Source organism: Convolutriloba macropyga, chromosome 14 (assembly GCF_964194025.1).
Source record: "Convolutriloba macropyga chromosome 14, txConMacr16.3, whole genome shotgun sequence".
Classification (NCBI taxonomy): Eukaryota; Metazoa; Xenacoelomorpha; order Acoela; family Convolutidae; genus Convolutriloba; species Convolutriloba macropyga.
Genome location: NC_134481.1, coordinates 28,606,002 through 28,620,812, shown reverse-complemented (window position 1 = coordinate 28,620,812; position 14,811 = coordinate 28,606,002). Strand labels below are relative to the sequence as shown.

At 35.1% G+C, this 14,811-nt stretch overlaps 1 protein-coding gene across 1 annotated transcript in view; it reads left to right on the top strand.

The window, feature by feature from the left end:
* Positions 1–14,811, top strand: part of LOC142353206 (bone morphogenetic protein receptor type-1B-like) — a 48,405-nt gene that overhangs the window by 18,284 nt on the left and 15,310 nt on the right. The window contains exon 5 of the mRNA XM_075405431.1: positions 2,326–2,706. Within this exon, the coding sequence (XP_075261546.1) occupies positions 2,326–2,706 (381 nt within the window). The remainder of the gene's footprint in view (positions 1–2,325; positions 2,707–14,811) is intronic.

Sequence of the window (14,811 nt, the reverse complement as noted above, 5' to 3'; positions counted from 1 at the left end):
CTGTCTTTTTTAAGATCTGTTCGCCGATTTTTTTTTAATTTTTGAAGTCAAATGGGAGTGATGATTTTGGTCACGTCGAAACAGGTAGTGGAGCGAAAAAGCGAGTGGTTTTGCGGCGTGAAATTGTTTCGCTCTAATTTTAAAGTAGAGTGAGAAAACGGTGTTTGAACAAAAATTTGCTTTCTCGCTAGTGGTTTTTTTGTTCACATGCGGCAATTTCACTTCAATTTTGACTGTTTTTTCGATGTGTTGGATCGGATTTTTTGCTAACTGATTTTCCCAATCCATTCATAGTTGATTCTAGGCCTAATTTTTTGTTTCAACCAAATTTTCATTTCTCGGTTGTGGTTTTTTTGTTCACATGCAGCATTTTGACATTGATTTTCCCTTTTTTAAAAAATTTTTGATTTTTTTAGAAAGGGTCTTACCAATTCACTCATCGTCCGTTTTAGGTCTAGTTTTTTGTTTAGTCAATGAAAATTCTTTGAATTGTACGTCCGGACTTGTCCTAATATGTTATACTTCTTCGAACAATTTTTTTTTTCCGATTTACCTTATTTTGCCGCTTTTCGACATTTTGCGTGAAATCTTTTTGATTTCTCTAGGGGAGTTTCACTCATTCTCTTCGAAGTGCTTTAAAACAGCAGTTGCTCAACAAAGCAATTTTCTTTAAGAACACTGAGACCGTTGATTTTATTTTTCTGTCCTTGTTTCGATCTGTGAAGGGTACCATCCGACATCTGCCGACTCTGTTTGGTTTCTGTCGACACGCCAATTTTCAGATTTGTTTTGTGACGAGAAGTTTGAAACCATATGACTTCTTTAGTTTGCTTTTACGATCATTGGACAACGGTTTGAATGCGAGAAGTTGATGTGAGAGTTGAACTTTTGTGGCTTTCAAGGTCAATCCCCTCCTAGAGGTTTAACTCTGGGCGTGGCATTTTTGTAATTCGCAGCTGGCCGAAAATGATTTTAGCCTAATGAAATTAATCATGCTAAGTAACTCTTTTTCTTTGAGAGATCAAGTACAAAGTAAAAGTTTTTACGAAGTGATATGCTCAATTGAGGCCGGTTATTACTTGATATTCTTTGTAAATTATCAGGTCAATTGAACTCGATATCAGCTTTAACTGATTTTATTACTTGATCAAACGCGTTTATCGAATTTTTTCGCAGCACGTGTTCAGAAAACTACATCTTATTATACTGTTTATATAAGCCTGCGTTTGAAAATTGTGATTTAATGTAAACGATGCGGTATACGGTTAATATATTTTCTGCATGCGTTAAGAATGCTACATCATACTTCTTTTCCATTAATTTGGATTTATTGGGCAAAACTATCCATAGTATTGTTGGATCTTTCGCATTATATCCCCCTCATGAAAATATAGCCCCCCATTATGGTATATTTATCATATAAATGGGGGGGGGGGGGGGCTATAGGATATCTGACCACTAAGCTCGGAGGGGGACTATAATGGGAAAGACCCATATTGTTTATTAAAAAGTTCGGATCTATTCTGTTTAGCCCCCCCCCCCCAGTGTTTTTTACGCCCCTCAGTTACAAATTATATGATGTTATTAATTGGTCTTGAACGAAGTTCATAGCAATTATTGTAAACGTGTGTGTCTTTTTTTATGCAATTTTTTTTGCTTGACAATTTTGCGCTTTTCTTCTAGAACATTCTTTGACTTCTCAAGTGACTTTTTTTACGCTTTCGTTCATCATTTTTGAGTGATCTCTATATTGCTCTCTCCGAAGTAAAGCTTGTTGCTAATATATAATAGCAGTTTGGGAAAATTAGTGACGCATAGCGCAGTAGTTAGTGCGGGAGAAAAACAGAATAAATCCAAAAGTTCATTAGACTACTGTTTTTTGACTGCTGGTTATGAATATTCTCAGTCGCTGTATGGGCATCGCTTCAATTCATCAACACTTGAAGCTGCCCCCTTCCAGGGAGAAGATTTTGGTTTTCATAAAGAAGCAGTAATCCAATGTACTCTTAAATTTGCTTGTTCTCGCCAAATAGTTCTCGCGCTTTCCATGTTGGGTATTGTTTAAAATATCTTTTTTTCTTCCTAAAAACCACATCGGTCATGCTAAGATCACATGAAACAGTAGGGCTCCTGTCAATTTAATGTGTACAGTTTAGGGTTCTATCCCATTATCACTCTCGTCACGGCGTAGTGATGCTATAACCAAAAGCCACAGCCCGCACTCCCAATTAACCTATTAATACTATAATTGGATTATTTTTATGGAGGCTGTAATGGCAAGACCCCAATTTAAATTGGTTGAAGTTTAAATGTTGTAACATTTAGATAAGCCTGGCATTGCGCACTGTGACCTGAAGAGTCGCAATATCCTCGTCAAAGATGATCTCACTTGCTGCATTGCCGATTTCGGCCTCGCCGTCACACACGAAAGTTTTCTCCCTTCTACGCCCGACGTTGAATCCCGAAGACGACGCTTCATCATTGGAACTCGACGCTACAGCGCCCCAGATCTTCTGGAAATGGAGATGAACAGCTGTGAGTGTACTGGATGTCACCCGGAGCGCGATGACTCAACCTCCCAACACAGAGGAGACACATGTCGTCGAGATGACGTGAAGTTTGTGACTTTTGAGCAATGTAGACAGGCGGATCTTTACAGTGTAGCTCTAGTGCTATGGGAAATATGTCGACGAGTTAAACCCTGGGGTAAGAAGATGCGATTTAAAAGCTGAGAAATATAATGGCTCTAATAAATCGATCAGCGTCTAATTCAACATTTAGTTGGTGTGAATTGAAAAAAATCAAATTCAGCGTTGGAGTTGGCAAGTAGAAATGCAATCTAACAGAGCAAACTAATCGTACGTTGTAGCTTGGTCGGGATATTTTGTTGAATTGCTCTCGAGGGAAGTTCGAAGCATTTACTGTAGTCATGTGTCAATTTCTTAAGTAAAATTTTTGCTTGACCGTGTTGTATAGTTTTCTTTTGCTTTTTTGAGTGATTAGCAGCCACACAAGAGAGGGTGGTTTTTTCATGCTGTTTGTATAAAGAAATTGATAGAAGTGAACGTAAAAATGTCGCTTTAAGAAAGCGAATTTTTTAATCATGTGAGGCTTTTTCGAATAAATATTTTAACGTTTTTTGACCGAAGTTGGTTTTCTAAATTTTATTGACAAGTTATTGATAGCCACCGTCAGCTTCTCAGCAGCTACTATTTAGGCGCTCTCCTTTTTCTTAATTGGCTTTACCTTTCGATCACGGGTTTTGTTTTAGACTTGAAGAAGACTTAAAAGAATGTCACGACTTTCACTGGTAATAAAATCGTAGTGCATTAGGTTATCAAAGTTCATTAGAGCGATTGCTAGCTGGTATTACTATTAAGTTAATAGTTTTCAGTTTAAAAGTTGAAAGAAGTTTAATTTTAGAGTCTAATTGAAACTACACCAAATTGGGGGACACTCCTTGACACTTAGAAACAAATTCTGTCAATTTTTATCGTTTCTGTTTCGGTGATGATTTGCGTCAAGCGGATGAGTGGCGGCTGTTTTCCGTCAACTTGCTGGCTATGTTTTTTTTTGTTATGAGCTTGTTAATATATCTAACGGTTACAATGTTATATCTTACTTTTCTCTTTTCATGATACCTCGAATCGGTAATTCAAATTATATGTGATCTAATGAAGTAACTTGTCTAATAGGCGGCCAGGGACTAGGTAAAGTTTCACTTGTAGTTGATTCCGTAGTCCTCCGGCAGTTTCTTCTTTACTAGATTTGATAATATTGAGCTTTAAGCCTATGTTTGCGCGTTTTTATTATTGTGCGTGAACTCTACGTTAAGTTTCATTCCTCTCTGATTTTACCCAATGTGCATTTACGAAGCAGTTGCGCAGCAATGCAACCCAAAATAAACCGAGTAAATGTCAAAAAACGAAGTCAGAAATGAATAGGGATTCACTCCTTAAGCGCAGTTTTAGATGCCCGTTACCGCCCTAACATCCATCAATTCATTAGTGTTTTACTTTGTCTAAATTATCAGGTCTAACGATAATTGGTATTCGAAAAAGTCCCTTTATCTTCTAATCACGAAGCAGGAGTAACCCCAATCACAAAATTGAAAATGGACTTAAGACGTACTTTTAGCTTTCTTTGAGAAAACAATCAATTTGAATTCATTTTGTTGTTTCATTCACAATCGGGTTATGCTAATCAATTGCCGCTATTCTCCGGCATTCTGGGGGCATGTGTTTATTTCGTCATCAAAATTTTGTTACAACCATCTGACATCTGCATCACGTGGAAAACGTTAATTGTTAATGTAATTTTTGAACAATTGCGTACATGTCATTTTCCTGCTTATTAATAGCCGCGTCCTCAATTCTAGGCGGCTATTATAGTGCTCCTAAATTTTTCTTAGGATTTTTGTCTAACAGATTTTGTTTCGTCTTACTGTGACTTCTTGGAACTGACTTTTTCAATGACTTACCTCACTCAAAAAATGACTTCTGAGCTCACTTATGAAACTTTAAATTTTATGAACATTTAATTATTAAAGGTCAATAGTGTGCATCTAAGTAGTGCCAAACATATGCCCTAATTCTTGAATATTAGAATCTTGAGTTTTTGATTTCGAATATTAACTTTGGGATCTTTTCCGTTTGTGCCCTCCCCCCCCCCCCCCCCCCCCCCCAAATATTGCACGTGCATCGGGGGGGGGGGGGGGGGGGGGTGCAAATAATATGCGCCCACTAAGCTGAGGGGGCACAAACGGAAAAGATCCTAGTTTTGAAAAGCCCTATTAGGGCTTTCTCTTTATAGAACTTATGTGTCTCATAAAATGACAGCCCGAAGCTAACCCAAAAAGTCTAGTGGTCTATTAAAGGACTGGTGGTCGATCTGTCTGTTTTATTTCTATAGGTGTTTCAATTCATGTAACGCCACAAGCGTCTATCGCGGCTATTTTCCGGCAATCTGCCGGCTATGTTTCAGTGTTTTTTAAATGGCTTGGTAATTTTTTGGGAAGTTTTCCTACATTTTATGTTTGTAAGGCCTTTGTCATTTGGTCACCTCATTCTCAAAATGTGCTTTCATCTCTCAAATGGATTTCTGCTAAACTCAATTAGAGGTGGTGAGGTCAATTCAAGATATCTTAGTGTAACTGAAGGTTTATTTGAGGGCAGCTTCACAGTACGTTTTTTGAAAACTTATTTAAATTGTTTAGGTCTCATTATTTTCACTTGCATTTTGAGACTACAGGTGTTTAAAGCTATTGTAGCTATGTCCTGACAATCTGCCAGCTATATTCATTTGGTTACCGTGCGTGGTAAGAAACAATAATCTAACGTTTTGATAGTGTTGTTTTGCTTTAATATCATTATTGGGATTTTAATGAAATTTAGTGCAATTTTTTTCAGTTTTGCTGTTCTTAAGCGTTTTTGGATATTCTTCTTATTTACAGTAGTTGTGTGCTTTCAATTGGATTTTTGGGCCATAACTTGGCCATCGCAATAAATATTTACTTAATTATTCATTTGATGGGGCCACTGTTAACAAGCAACTTCTGCTGAAATTGTGACCATTTTTAAGCTTTGAGGTTTTCGGAGATTTCGTCATTTTTCCGTAGTTTCTAGACTATATCAGAGCTGTTATTGAGCTCATTGTTGTTTTCTCTTGCTGTGATAGCTGTGTGGAGCTATCATTGGCCTTCTATTTAAAAAAAATTCAAAGAATTTGAATTGTGTTGGAGCGCTGTCTTCTTTAAGAGCTGTTCAGATGTTCGTGATTTTTGGAATCAAGTTGAAGGGAAGTTTTTTGGTTAAGCCGAAACACGAATTAGAGCATAAAAGCAAGTGGTTTAGCTACTTGAAATTTTGGGACTAATTTTAAACTAAAATGGGAAAGTTGTGCTTGAACAAAAATTCGGATTGTCTCTAGTGGTTCTTTATCACTTTTTTTGCGAATCTATTAGTTTGTGTTCAACGCTTTGGATTATATTTCAAGATTGTCATCTTAAGTTTTTTGGAAGACGTTAACACATTTATTCCCTGACTTTGAGCTTTCGAAATTGAATGAACTGAAGTAATAGTCAGAGGGAGGGCGTTAATCACTCAGCCGGCTTGAGTTTGTCTTTTGTGTACTCACTTTGTCGAGCATTCTGAAACGTACTGTGGATTTTCATCGTTTTCTGACAAATTATTAATAGCCACTGTCAGCCTCTCTAAGACTATTTTAGGCGTTTTCCTTTTTACGATTCAAAGAGTTTGATTTGCATTGGGTCGCGGTCTTTTTGGAGTAGTGAGTCAGTCAAAGTGGAGTCATGATTGTGATCACGCTGAAACGAGAAGTGAAGCAAAAAACTAGTGGTGTTTTGACGTGAAATTTTGTTCACTCGTTCTTAAAGTGGAGTGAGAAAAGTGTTCGAATAAAAATTTTCTCGCCAGTGGTTTTTATCTTCACCTGCGGCTATTTGACTTTGAATTTTATTGGTTTTTTTAATAGCCGCACAGAGATAGCTGGGTCTATTATTGGTCTGCTCTTGGTTTGTTTTTAATTTTGTCGAGATTTTTGTTACGACCATATGACGTCACAACCACTTCAAATCTACCTTTTGTTAATTCTTTCATGCAATTTCAACTGAAGTGCGTTTGTGACGTCATTTTTCACTCTTAGTGGAGCAAGTTTTTGGTCATACGTGACTTACTTCTCTCTCAAAAATGACTTCCTTACTTTGAAATTGACTTTTCGTTACTTTAATTTAAAGAAATAAGGTCAAGTGAGTGTGTGTGTGTGTGTGTGTGTGTGTGTTTGTGCGTGTTTGTTACTCTAAATTAAGGTTATTTGAGATTAGCTAATAGAGGCAGCAATAATATATACAGATTCTTTATCAAAAAATATAACATCTCATCCTTTAATGAAAAGAGTTATTTGTTGGTCTGTCTGTTCTTTTAATGTTTTTTTTAGACTGGAGATCTACGCAGCTATTGCGGCTAATTTGCTGGCAATCTGCCGGCTATGTTTTTTATATTATGGGATTTTTTGCTCTAGTTTGTTTTTTGATTTTTTTTTCGAGTGACGTCTTTTTTTGCTCTCATTGGAGCGAATTAATTTGAGTCAATTTTGGGGCGCACATGACTTCTCTTTAAATGAATTCTCTCTCTTATTGATTTTTATTTTAATTGAAGTAGATGAGGTTATCTGAGAGCAGCCAATAGAAATAACAAGCAAGTTTTTCAGTTTCTGAATAAAAATACATCTCAGCAATTAGTTGAAAAAATATATCTGAATTCTCTGCTTCGGTGTTTTACTACGGTTTTACAACAGCCTAGGATTAAATTCAATAGAAGTCACCCAGCTAGATAATTACAAGGCTATAAAATTGCTCGAAAGAGATTAGTGTTTGAAATGAAAAAGTAATAATTAAAATCGTAATGTTTTTTGATCTGGTCTTTTTTTGGTCTCGAAGTCAGTTCGTGGCTTTTGTCCTACAGATTGCCGGCTATCTTGTTTCAGCTATTCGATGGCTTTTATTGCGCTCATAATGTGACTCTATTCGAATGCTCGTTTTGGTCTTTTCCTCTGTGAAGCTTTTGAGACATCGTTTGCTGCAATTTTTGAATGTTTTTATTTTTGGTATAAGCGTTAATTTGAGGTGCCTGCAATTTTTTAATTTTCTGTAAATCATAATACCATTTTAAGGATCTTTGTGAAATGATAGTCTGACAATCCGGTTCCAGGCAATTTTTTTCAGCGGTTTTTCTTACCTGATTTCAGTTTGATCACGGACTTGTTTGTTGATTGATATCTGAGTGCAATGCGTTCCTCATGCATACAGAAAATTTATGTTATAGATCCGGTATTTACGCCAATATGAAAACTAAAATATCGGGTATCTTGCATTATAGCCTCCAAGATATGAATAGCATCATCCATTATGGAATAATTAGTTGGTGTAGGCTTTATGTTCTAATGGGGATAGAGCCCTAAATTTTCAATTGTTTCTTTATTGCCTTTATGACTTTTTCAAGGTGTAGGACAGCCGTTTCACTATCAGCAGGCTATTTTTAGACTGTTTCCCATATTTGTGTAACTTTCTTGCCATTTGTCTCTGCTGCTGCAGAAAGTGTACATTTATACACACTTTGCAAAATAGTCAATAAGGTCTAAATTTGAACTGAAGTGATATATTCAGCTATTGATATACGAGTATTAAAAATGGCATGACATTTTGTATAGCTTGAATAATGGTTCTTGGTTTTTCAATTGTCAGCGCGGTCTAAGGTTAATGCAATCGAGTTTTCTAATTTCGGTAAATGTTAGGAATGACGCAAGCAGTTAATTGTTTGCTCAATTAAATATAGACTTTTCTGGTATAATTTTGTTCTTGCGTGCAATTTTACAATGCTGGCATTTTTTGTGGTGAGAGACAGAATTGAAATTCTGTATTATTAAACTTTTCCCTGTGGGTATTTTTATGTTGGGGAGGGATAGAATAGAAATGTGTATTAGTAAATAAGATTACATCGTGTATAAGACGCTAAGACTGCTATCAATAAATGCTAAATCCTCTCGTTTCATTATAACTTAATTTACTTGACCAGGCACGGACACAGATGCCATCGAAGTTATTAAGTTAACTGTCCAATGAAACAGTTATATGTCAATCAAATAAGGTTGTGAACAAGATTAAGATTAGCTATCACATTTTATTATTCATTCCATTCGTAGGTGATGTTAATCTGCAAATATTGCGCAGCTTTAAAACCTAAATTGACTCGCGATTAGAGATGTATTGAGCAAATAGCAAAAAGATTCTAGCAAAAACTTTTGCATGCTCTTCTGATTATTCGTAGTCCAAATTTTAGTAGTCCGATAATTTGTTTTTTTTTGCAATTTTTTTGCTTGACGCCAGTGCTAGAATATGAGTTAAACGAACTGCATATATGAGAATCAAACTTTAAACAACTAGCAAAGAAACTAAGTGTATAGTTTGCGCTTTTCAAGACATTGTGGAGCTGAAATATTTTGTTGGTATTAGTGCAATTTGGCAGATTTTTTAACACCCCCCACCCCCGATTGATTATGGCCCTGCATAATTAATATTTTAATGACATGTAAAAATTGTAATGGATAATCTGACCTCTTATAAGGCTGTACAGAAACCATCATCAATGAACAAACAACACACAGGAAATTTCTGATTTGAATCGATTGTGGAAACCTGATTGAATTGATCAGAAATTAGGATCTACGCAGGGCTGGCCGTTTTGAATAAATCGAAAGTGGCATCGAAAAGAGGAGGCGGGTATAATAGTCTCTTCTGAGGAAATCGGGCTATTGTGTCGATAGCCATTGCTCATCAATTGCTATCACTTGACCGACATAATTATTTCGACACTTGGAATAGTATTAACAATACTTAGAATTAGAATTAAAAGATTCAGATGCCCGAACTTAAAAAGATAAACAAAGTACTTGACTTAGAAAGTTAAAAAAACAAATTAAGATGAATTTACTTCTGAAAGCTTGCCATAAACAAATTCCGCTTTGTTTTAACTTTCATGCGTACTAGTTTCGAGGCAGTTTGATCAATGATATATGAAAATGAAAGTGATCAATAATGATTGTGAAAATAGCTGGCTTGAACATAATTGCGCGTACTACAGGCATTTCTTACAATCAGCTCTCATAGCTTTACTTATCTCTAAGTTACAAATCACCGAAGCCGCGGAGAAGACAAAATCACGGAGGGGGAGGGGCAGTCTTTTTGGTGGTTTTGCCCCCCCCCCCGCCTAATGCATCCCCTTTTCCCTTTCGTATTTCCCTCTCGTATTTCAGCTAAGTTAGCTCCCCTAAGGCCCAGCCCCAGCTAGTTTGTCGGGTAATATACTTGTCATTATGACTTGAACAGCTGCAATTGCTGATGTTTTATGGGAAATTTTGGCTTAGTTCAGCTTAAGATAGCCTTCGTGAGACCCAGCTAGGTACTGATGAAGCTAACTGTTCACTTGTTCTTTGAGAGCAATTCTTCCGACGTTACTGGGGAATATTTTGGGTTCATTTACATATTCTCTTGCTCAGGATAACCTTAATAAAACTTTGCAAAGAAGTTAATGTAAACTTAGACATCACTCAACGGATTAAAAACGAATTGTATTTTTCAAGTATTCATCAATTAGCTACTCTTGATATTTTTATGCGATTATTTGAATTTGTCAAAAGTCATCCTCTCACTAGTTTTTTTCTACCGATATTTTATCTGACCAAAAATGACCAACGCTTATTCAGCTGACCAACAAATTTCGTGACTTAAAAAACAGGAAAACTGATAAAGCCGGAGGGCTTTAGCTGACAGAAGAGTTCTCAAAAAGCTTTACTAATAACCAGAAAATAAGTGTGCGACTCACCGATTCATGTTATCAAGATCAATTCTTAGAAGTTTTGTACCCTCCCAACCCCCCCCCCCCAACCCTCGCACCGCTAACCCTTATACTCAACACCCTTGTCATTTTAACGCAAAATTTTTTGCTTGGCCCTTTTTGGTGACTTTTGTGTACTCTTGTTTTTGCGCGCAGAATTATTTTGAAAATTTCTAAATTAGTATCCCATTTACAATCGCAGGCACTTGAACTCAATCAGTGGGGTTGTACTACTAAAATTCAACTGAAATTGACGCCGATATAGGTCTCATTAATAGCTGCCAACAGCATCTCAGTGGCTATTTTTTAGGCGCTCTTTTTTTTCTTTTTTAAAATTCAAAGAATTTGAATTGTATTGGGGCGCTGTCTTTTTTTACGACTCCACGAGGAGTATTTGTTTTCTTAAGGTTTTTTTTTAAATACTATTCGTTCAGACGCTGTTTTGACCTAAAAGCAAAAGTGAGTAAAGTTGCCGCGTGAACTGAATTTTTTTGAGCGAGAGAAGTTTTTTGATCATGTGCTGAGTTTAGTGAATGTTTTTTTGACTTTGAAAAGTAGTTTTTGACTGAATGGCGCATATAGATAACCGTTTTTAGCCGTTTTTTCGTCTTAAGTGGCCCAGTTTTTTTGCTTGTAATTTTTGTTTGTAAAAATATTTTTTATTCGATGCTATATTGAAATGTAAACCTCAGAATTGATACCACAGTGTTTTGAAGAGCCTGAAAATGCGTTTCAAATTCAAAATTGGCACATAGTTCTTGATTTTTTTGTTAATTTTTGGCTTTTTTTTCTATTAATTTATTCAGTTCTCAATCGTCTTTTTGTCAAAAACCAGTTAGTTTGACAACTTCAGTTTGATAATTCATTTACTCAAGCCCTCTTTCTACCTGGATGTAATTGTTTTATAAAATTACATATGCTAATCCGATTTTGGTAATTTTTTTCCAATTTTAGTCAGTTTTTTGTTAGTAATTTGGTTTTAATTACTCTTTTTGTGCAGCATGCGGGACTTTAATTTCGTTTCAATAAAAATTCAATCATTTTTTGGCGTTAATTTTTTGAAAAACAGTTAAAGTTTTTTTTCATAAATGCATTCTTAAATGTTTTTAGACCATTTTTTTGCAAAATGTTTCAATGTTTCGTAAAACTGTTGAATTCTGCTTTTTCTTTTTTTGTTCTGTTCAGGAGGATGGGTCTTTTTCTCGGATAACTCGTTTTCTTTTCTATGTCTAGAGTGCTGAACAATAAAATGTATTCGTTTTTCTTGAATTTTTTAATTTGATTTTTAACTTTCAAAAATCAAAAATTAGTCTTTTTATTATGGTGTTCCTTTTATTGTGTCTATTTTCTTCACACTCTATTTTGTATCATTCTAGTTTTATCCTGGCACCTACATTTTTATTCGTAATATTGATTTTTTTGGTTGCTAAAAAATAATGATTTCAGCTTTTTCTTAAATTTTCGTCATTTTTTGTTTGCAATAGATTTCATTCAATATAAGGCAGTACTGAGAGGTTGCTAGAAAGCATTTTCCAAAATTTTCACTTATTACTATTTATTGCATTTTTCTGGTGGCCTTGGGTTTGTTTTAAAACGATATTTTGCCTTTGAATTTTATTGTTGCTTGTTTTTTCTATGGTTAATTTAATTTTTGAATCAGTATGAAATCATGTTGTCTAGCATATATACAACAAGGCAAAAGTATGTGTTGTTTTTGTCTAAATTACAGTGATTAGATATCTAATTGTGGTTTTCTGATTCTTAAATTTGAGCATTCTTTTATAAATTTTAACTTAGTTTCTAAGATTATTATCTGCCGTTTGCTTTCGCGATCTTTTTTAGATTAGAATCATGTTTTATTTGAGGGCAATTGATAGCCCTGTCAGCTTTTTCACCCTATCAGTTTTTTAATCATTCTATTTATTTACAACTTTTTTAACGTTACCAAACGTTTTCAATTATATGCGTTTTTTCTTCGTGACAGTGGTTTAAATTTCACCAATTTTTAGATCAGGCCTGGAGAGGTAGTGAGTTAATCGTTTAATACAAAAGGTAGTGGATTTTGCTGCAATTACGGTACGGTTTTTTGTGAACCTTACGCTTTGTTACCTACGTTACGCTTCGAGTCGCTTCCGGAATTCTTCCGGCTATGTTTTGAAGATCTGTTTACACACTTTCATGATTTTTGAAGTCAAATTGGAGTAGTAATTTTTGTAACGCCGAAACAGGAGGTGGAACGAAAAATCAAGTGCTTTTGCGGTGTGAAACTCTTTCGCTTTGATTTTAAAGTAGAGTGAGAAAACAGTATTTGAACAAAAATTCGCTTTCTCGCTACTGGTATTTTTGTTCATATGCGGCAATTTCTTTTTGATATTTACTGTTTTTTCGATTTTTTGGTTCAGAGTTTTTCTAAATGGTTTTACAATCTATTCATAATTCTTATTCTAGGCCTAGTTTTCTGTTTGATCTAAATTTACATTTCTCGCTAGTGGTTTTTTGTTCACATGCGGCGTTTTGACATTGATTTTGTTCTTTTTTCAAATTTTGATCTTATTTGTTTTCTGGAAATGGTTTTCCAAATTCACTTATGGTCCGTTCTAGGTCTGGTTTTTTGTTTTGTCAATAAAAATTCTTTGGACTGTACGTCAGGACTTGTCCTGCTATGTTTTTTAGTTCTCTTTACCTTTTGATCACCTTTTTTCGTTTTACATAAGTCACGATTTTCACGTTTGACTTCTGACTTACTTCACTCACTTTTTCAACTGACTGGATTAATTTCTTTCATGCATTGAATTACGCAATATAGTGAATACGATCGAAGTCAAAAGAGCTAAATCAAAAGAGACGGTATAAGCCGATAAAGCCCGGTCATCAAGTCATTGAGAATAATGTTATCAAAGTTCATTACAGTGTTTGCTAGCTGAAATTGGTATTAAGGTTATTAGGTTTCAGTTTAGGAGCTGAATTAAGTATAGACTTATAGAATTCAACTGAAACTGCACGACAATTTAGAACACTTTTTGACGGTGAAAAAAAACGAACGAAATTCTTTTTTTGCAAGAAGTAATTTAAAATTATAACCATACGGTTAAATATACCTGAAACAAAAATTATTTCAAATCATTCAAACAAAATAATTTAATAAACGTCAACAATATTCTTAAAGAATCACATTATAAAATTTTCTTTTGATTGTTTTCTTCCTAAAAATAAAATCAACTTTCAAAAGCTACCTTACTATTCAAAGAAATTTTTTCATGTTGTGAAAGCAAGAAATCATTCAACGTTTTCTTAAAAACGTTTCCATTTTTTGCCAACCGAAGCCACTGTGGTAACTTATTCCATTTTTGTACGCATTTGTTCGAGTATTTGAAGATTCAGATAACCGTGAAAATTTTCAGAATTTTCTGGCCTGGCTATATCATAATAAAATTTGATTAGCAACATTTCTGCTATTCTTAGCTCAGCTTGTAGGATCTTTGTCTGGATTAGCAGATCTCTCGCTTTGTCATACTCTTTGCGTAGAAAGCACACCTTTATACCCCAGTTAATCTGTCGGTTAAGGCTTTTTAGGTTTTTTGCAGATAAATTTTGAAAAAGGATTGCCGAAAATGATAAGTATGAAAGCACAAGTGATTTTAGAAGAATGCGCGCGTTCAGGGGAACTTGATGTCTTATAAGGTAAATTGATCTTATAGCATGAGCCATCTTTTTCAAGGTTTTATTCAGCTGCTCCTCGAAACTAAGGTTCCTGTCAATTTGAATACCAAGATATCTGCAACTTTTTTGTGTTGTGAGAACTTCGTTTTTGTAAAAAAAATTCCGAAATCAGAATTATCGTGCGAAAAAAAGATTAATTCGGTTCTGTTTGTATTCAAAGTTAGTTTGTTCGTCTCTACATATTCTTCTGTTTTTTGTAAAATTTCCGTGGCTTTTCCATGTAAGCTACCGTTCTGTCCACAACAGACAATACTTGTGTCATCTGCGAGTTGAATTACCTTTTCCGTTGTGCTTATTTTAGATGAGAAATTCGGTCAATTTATCTCATTTTTTTTCTTTTCCTGTTTCAATCCTGACGTGCATCAAGCGCGTCAACGGCGTCTATTTTCCAGTAATGCCAATTGTACTGGATTTAGCATACAATGCTTTAAGTGCCTCAATTGGTTTCATGCAAACTGCACAGACCTGTCAGAGGAAAGTTTTAGAGAGCTGGGAACATTGATGGATGTTTCTCGGCATATATACATCGAAAAAAAATTCTGTCAATTTCTATCCCTTCTTTTTTTCTGTTTCAACCCCAATGTGCATCGAGCCCGTCAACGGTGACTATTTTGCGGCAATTTGCCGGCTATGTTTATTTTACGGGCCGTTTTGATACTTTTGAATTGTTTTCAGGTATTAG